The sequence below is a fragment of the Antedon bifida genome, chromosome 2 (assembly GCF_963402885.1).
Source record: "Antedon bifida chromosome 2, ecAntBifi1.1, whole genome shotgun sequence".
NCBI lineage: Eukaryota > Metazoa > Echinodermata > Crinoidea > Comatulida > Antedonidae > Antedon > Antedon bifida.
In genome coordinates this window covers 3,224,941-3,231,344 of record NC_136227.1, presented here as the reverse complement: position 1 = coordinate 3,231,344, position 6,404 = coordinate 3,224,941, and the positions used below count along the sequence as shown (strand labels likewise).

General features: G+C 33.5%; 1 protein-coding gene and 1 pseudogene across 1 annotated transcript; both read right to left on the bottom strand.

The window, feature by feature from the left end:
* Nucleotides 1–346: 346 nt before the first annotated feature.
* On the bottom strand, nucleotides 347–6,400 carry LOC144835842 (SKA complex subunit 2-like). The gene is made up of 8 exons (XM_078690957.1): nucleotides 6,204–6,400; nucleotides 5,799–5,879; nucleotides 4,848–5,024; nucleotides 4,128–4,226; nucleotides 3,928–3,994; nucleotides 3,007–3,137; nucleotides 2,315–2,428; nucleotides 347–1,678 (listed from the first exon to the last, which is right to left on the bottom strand). Exons 1-8 carry the CDS (start codon nucleotides 6,339–6,341, stop codon nucleotides 1,616–1,618), a joined length of 870 nt encoding a protein of 289 aa, XP_078547083.1. The 5' UTR covers nucleotides 6,342–6,400; the 3' UTR covers nucleotides 347–1,615.
* On the bottom strand, nucleotides 2,030–2,147 carry LOC144836534 (5S ribosomal RNA; annotated as a pseudogene).
* Nucleotides 6,401–6,404: the final 4 nt, after the last annotated feature.

Here is a 6,404-nt window from a genome sequence, read left to right as displayed (position 1 = left end):
CAAGTAGTGAAATGAAGTGCTGACAAGGCTGATTGCCCGCTCCTACAGCCCTCCCCTCTCCATATTCTGATAAAGACCCACCCCTGATTTGAACGCCTTTAGAGCACAAAGTTTTCAGAACCACGCATTATCACAACAACTTTGCCAAAATTGCCAAAAACAGAATTTTACACTAAATATTGATATCTGAATAAAATGATACGAAGAGTGATACGAAAAAAAAAAAAATAAATAAGTTTATGCACTTTCTGGTCAATAATCGCTATGATTGGAGAAAGTCTCGCGATGATCTAAATAAAAATGTTTTAAGATTAATACTACTACATATCAAATAAAACACCACAAATAAGCAATACAAAAAGAACAGTTTAATGACAATATATTTCTAATATATACAGTATGTAAAATATTATACATGGAAGATAATAAAAGGTTACAACAATGTACAAATTATCAACATAATTTTATTTATAATTTAGTCCATGATCAAACATCCTCTGTATGAATAATAATAATAATATTTCACTTTGGCTAAAGAAAACTAAGGATTTCTAGGAGCATTATGCTCTGTTTACACTATCAAATTAGTCCGACAAAAAAGTGTGAAGGGTCTAAATATGGTAGTCATATGCCCAAATATGGTAGTGATATGACATCATCTTGTCCATATATGGGCACATCACATTTTTTTCACATAAAGTTTGATAGTGTAGACAGAGCTTAAGTTTCCATCAGTTTGGTTCTCACTTGGATGATGCAAGTACATGCGGCACAAGTAATTTGATCAATTAGGACTGTCGCTTGTCACTGTCTACACTATCAAACTTTATGTGACAAAAAAATATGATGTGCCCTTACATGAAGTTATATAACTACCAGTAATTTTGTTTATTTTATTTATTTCATTTATATGTAATTTACTTTCTATGGACCAGAGTTTCCGAAATAAAAGATTGAATGAATGAATTTAGGCATATCACCACCATATTTGGGTACATCACATTTTTTTGTCAAACTTGTTTGATAGTGTGGACAGAGCTTGTGTGAGTAACTTTTTGAAGTAAAATATTACGCAATTCAAATTAATATTTCAATTAAATTGATATTTACAAATACAATATATTTTCAATAATAAAAGACGCTAATACTGTATACCATTTCAACACTTTGTTTAAAAGTCCTACAATTATATAATTTGAGTATTTTTAATATAGATAACAAAACAAATGTGACATAGATCACTTTGTTTACTTTTTTAATCTTTGTATGCTTTTGGATTTTTATCTTAAAGTTCATGTACAGTTCAGCAGTCCAAATGTAATTCTTTCACCTTTTAAATTACATAAGCAATATTGTGAAAAAGCAGTGATGACTGACATGTTTAGGGATGACCGACATGGTAACGGCTGACAGCCATGGGTAGGGCTGACCGACATGGTTAGGGCTGACCGACATGGTTAGGGCTGACCGACATGGTTAGGGCTGACCGACGTAGTAAGGGCTGACTGACATGGTTAGGACTGACATGATATATGTCGTACATGGTTGCTTCAGATTCTAATCTCATCATTGTTAAAATCATACAAGGATCCCAAATTAATAATTCTTTTCATCATTATTTTTTAATCGTTACTGAACCATCTTTTGCAATGTTTAAAAGCTTTAATGATCGAAGTACCTGTAAAAAGAACACAAAATTATATTAAACAATGTTTTCTGTCAGACAAATGTTAATGGTAAAATGAAAATACTTCATAATTCAATTCAAATTTAATTTTTATTTTATTTAATCGAAACCTACAGCGATAATTACCGCCATTAACAGGTTTGATACAAACAAAGCCAGGACTGTTTAAAGCACCTTGATTGGTTCTAACATTGATCAAGGGCTTCTCTCGTCCAGTGCCCACTTTGACCAGAGGAAAGGCATAAGCCAATACGTCTGTCTGAGGCAGATACTAGTATAGATGCAGGGGCTGCCATAAGAGTCAGCAGTACTGATTTCAAATGCCTAACGGGACCCCAGCTACATATACAGCACCCAATATTCCCAGATGGTCTCCCATCCAAGCTCTAACCAGGCCCAACGTTGCTTAACTTCGGTGATCTGATGAGAACCAGTGTTTCAACGTGGTAAAGCCGTATTAATGAGTATAAATAAAGGGATCTGTGGCAGCATTCACCATTCTCTAAGGGAAACACTTACCTTTAAAATTAAAAATCTATAAGTGAATAAGTTAAGGAAAATACTTAATTTTAAGGGAAATATGTCACTTAAGTGTGATTGGTGAATACATGCCACTGGGTCACTAACCTTAAGTTTAGCAGTCCCGGTTGTACCAGTCACTCGCATGCCCATCTTGCTCATATCTGGCACTGATAATGCTAAACTGTTGTCTTTGAAATGTTCATGCAACATACCATACACCTATTACAAAGATGTATAAATCATCATGTTTTCCTAGTTTTCCATTAATACAGAACAAGTTTTAAAACTCTGTCTACACTATCAAAATAGTTTGACAAAAAAAGTGTGATGTGCCCAAAAATATGGAAGTGATATACCCAAATATGGTAGTGATATGACATCATGTCCATATATGGGCACATCACATAAAGTTTGATAGTGTAGACAGAGCTTTAAATTGACTCACTAATATGGGAAAGGGCTTGAGCTGTGGATTGAGGGTCTTTAGTTTGTGATCTTCTTGGTGTGATAATTCAATTTTGCAGCTTAAACAAAGCTATACCGGCTGGGATTGGGTGCATGTGAATCCTGATAGAAACAGCAGCCTCAGGCCCACATAACATCAACATCCGAAAACTAACTAAAACTATGGATGAGGCGAGCGTGTAAATCAATTGTATGGCTAGGTTGCAGTACCCCTGCCTTAACCACTCGGTGAGGGAGTGCCCTACGCCAATTGTACGACTATAGGTTGCCCTACCCCTGCCTTAACCACTCAAGGAGGGAGTGCCATAGGAGGTCAAAGGTTAATAACTGACCCTGTTTACATCCTCTAGTTTCACCTTTCCTCTTATTAGTGTTGATACTGAATCAAATTCTTCCTGAGAAATTGGAAGGCATTCTTGTGATTTTTTCCGCAGCTCAGCGGGTGTTTGCTTGGGAAAACTGTCTAAAATTGAAATAAATTATTTTAAAATTTCATTTAAATTTTATTTTAAAACATTCTTATTCTTTTATTTAATCTATGTTAAGCTCTGTCTACACTATCTAACTAGTTTGACAAAAAAGTGTGATGTGCCCAAAAATGGTAGTGATATTTTTAAATATGGTAGTGATATGACATCATCATGTCCATATATGGGCACATCACATTTTATTGTCACATAAAGTTTGATAGTGTAGACAGAGCCTTACAAACTTATTAAAAAAATGATATAAATTTAAAAAAACAAGTATAATTTTTCACTTATAGTGACTTTGTTTAGATTTTTTGAATATTTGAAGCATGTTGGTAGCTTTTTTATTAACCTAATTTATTAACCTAATTTAATTACATGAATTGAATGGAAAGAAAAAATAATTGTAAAGATCATTTAGTGTTATTCAAAATATAAGTAAATCATAAGTTTGAAATTTCACATGAACATGTGTAGTGCAATTCTATTTTTCTGAAAAATAAATGTGGGAACAACCCATAAAAGATAAAAAAACAATATTAAACTAAAATCGAATTAAGAAAATAAGAAAACAAATATTTGTTTAATATTATCTAAAATTGGTAGAAGTAGTAATTAAAAGTATGCAAATTAAAAGGTATTGTAAAAAATCTTATTTTTATTTTATAACCAGTTATAAAAATTGTTTGTAATTTTGAATATTGAGGGCGCTATTCACACACAGTGAAAATATTTTCATAGATAGGCAGCAATTCTTACTCACAAAGACAGAATAAAGCTAACCTGTAGAAATTGTAATTGTGCTTTCTTCGATTTCATCATCTAAGTTCTTTTCAACTCGTTCAACTTCCTTTTAAAGATAAAATTATTATTTATTATATTAACAACAATGAATATTGTAATCAAGGTCATGGCATGTGTTACTGTTTACTTCCTATACTACTGACAAATGAAATCATGACATACGTCTAATGTCAATTTACCTGTTTTTGCTCCGATTCATCTGCAATCAATCCATCACCATTCATCGGTAAACCTAGAGCTTGTAATGTATGCTGTTCATCTTCTGACAATTCTGGAAGCTATAATAAAACAACTTAAGGAAGTACGTTTACACTCTCCCAATACCAGACACCCCTTGGTCTGGCCAAATATGTCTGCTTTTCCTGAAATTCTGAATGTGTTTTTATGTGGTAAAATAGAATTTGAGACCTTTTGGACCTCTGGAAAAATCTGGTTTGAGGGATTGAGTTTCTGGTTTTCAGAAAGTCCAGTATTTATTTATTTTTTATTCAATTTTATTTTACAAGGGTAGCTCTAACAGCTGTACTACAGCAGTACAGTTGACTTGAAGAGGCCCTCTAAACTAATATGATGATGATTATGGAGTAGGTAAAACCTAGGAATGGTGATGTAGAGGAGAATGATCATAATCATAAACGTGGCAATGTTGAGGAAAATGGAGATTTTGATGATATCATATGATATTATGATATTAATCATGAATAATGATCGTCATTGATGTATCATTAATATCATCAGTGACAATGATGATGCATCAGGATCATCTGAAATCCCTTTGTTTAGATGATGATGTTTCAATGTCAAATCAACATTTCATCAGTCAGTGGTGACATGAACTCATCAGTATCTTTAAGTAATCAGCTGATAAGGACAACTTACAATGGTAAGCATGTATTTACCTCATGCCCACTAGCAACTTCCAATTTCTTCATGCTTTGACACACTGTCAGTAGCTGTGTTTGAAAGAACTGAGCAGCCTCAAGCTGTGCTTTCTTTAATTCTTCAGTTTCTTTGATGATTGCAGCATAATCTTTCTTTACTTCGTGTAATCTTACAAGCAAATCAGGAGGGTTTATCTGAAAAAAATGTTTACTTTAATTACACAACCGAAATTGTAGTGTGCGAGTGATTACATGTATGTTACTTTGAATATCCAGTGTATTTGAATATCCAGGGTCTTTGAATATCCAGGGTCTTTGAATACCCAAGGTCTTATTTTTTCATATCCAGGGTAGTTGGATATCCAGGATATTTGGGATCCAGGGTACATTATTTGGATATCCAGGGTACATTATTTGGATATCCAGGGTAGTTGGATATCCTCCAGGATATTTTGATATCCAGGGTGGTTGGATATCCAGGATATTTTTATATCCAGGGTATATTATTTGGATATCCAGGGTATATCATTTAAATATCCAGGGTCTTTGAATATCCAGGGTCTTACTTTTAATATCCAGGGTAGTTGGATATCCAGGGTACATTATTTGGATATCCAGGGGTTTAAAACAGCTAGAGAGAAAAAAAAATTGTTAAAAATAAATAATGTGGATTGACTAAAAAGCAAAAAAAATCAATAAAAAAAAGTACATAACTTTTTTTTTAAATCTGAAACACAAAAGGCTTCAGTGATTTTCTTTTGAAATTGTATGTAACAGCTTATAAGCAAAACTGAATTTAGAAAATGGAATCACAAATATAAAATATGTAAAATTAGTTTAATAGAGAATCTATTTGTCATTTATGTGGTGAATTGACTTTTAAAACTATGAATTAAAATAAACAGCAATGAACCGCAGCTAGCAATATGTTTATCATCAGTCATTGCAGCAGTAGAATAATATTCAGACCTTTTCAGCAAAATTGTCATCAGCAAACTCTGACTCAAGTTTTCGTGACATATAATCTAGATCAGATTCTGCTTTCTGAAACTGAAAAAAAATTTAATATATTATACGGAGGCCTAATAAATAAATTTTACACTACCTACATAACACAAAGTAACAATCAAACCCACAACAACAAACAAGTGTGCTGTCAGCCTTAATTTTAGATAGGCCTAGTATATGATAGGGCCTGACTGATGTAGTTAGGCCTAGTACTAGTAGTAGTAGTATGTCACCTCATTCGACTCGCGGGCGGGGAGAGAGGCATAACTTCGTAAGGGAGCTATTTAATTTTGGCTAGGAAGTAGTAGGGCCTAGCTAGCCTACTACTTGAGAGAGATATTGTGAGAAAATCAATATATTACGTACCAGGGCCTCTACTTTATTTACGGCACTTTCCATCGCATGCTCTAAAGGTTGAATGCCACTATTTTCAACTACGCATTTGTTTAAACTAACAACGACATTTCTGTCGTCGCCACTACCTAATTCTTCGCTCGCCGCCATTTTTTCGAAGTTTTCTCTCTTGAATCACTGGAGCGTAACCAAATGGTCAGCGTTAGTATGAGG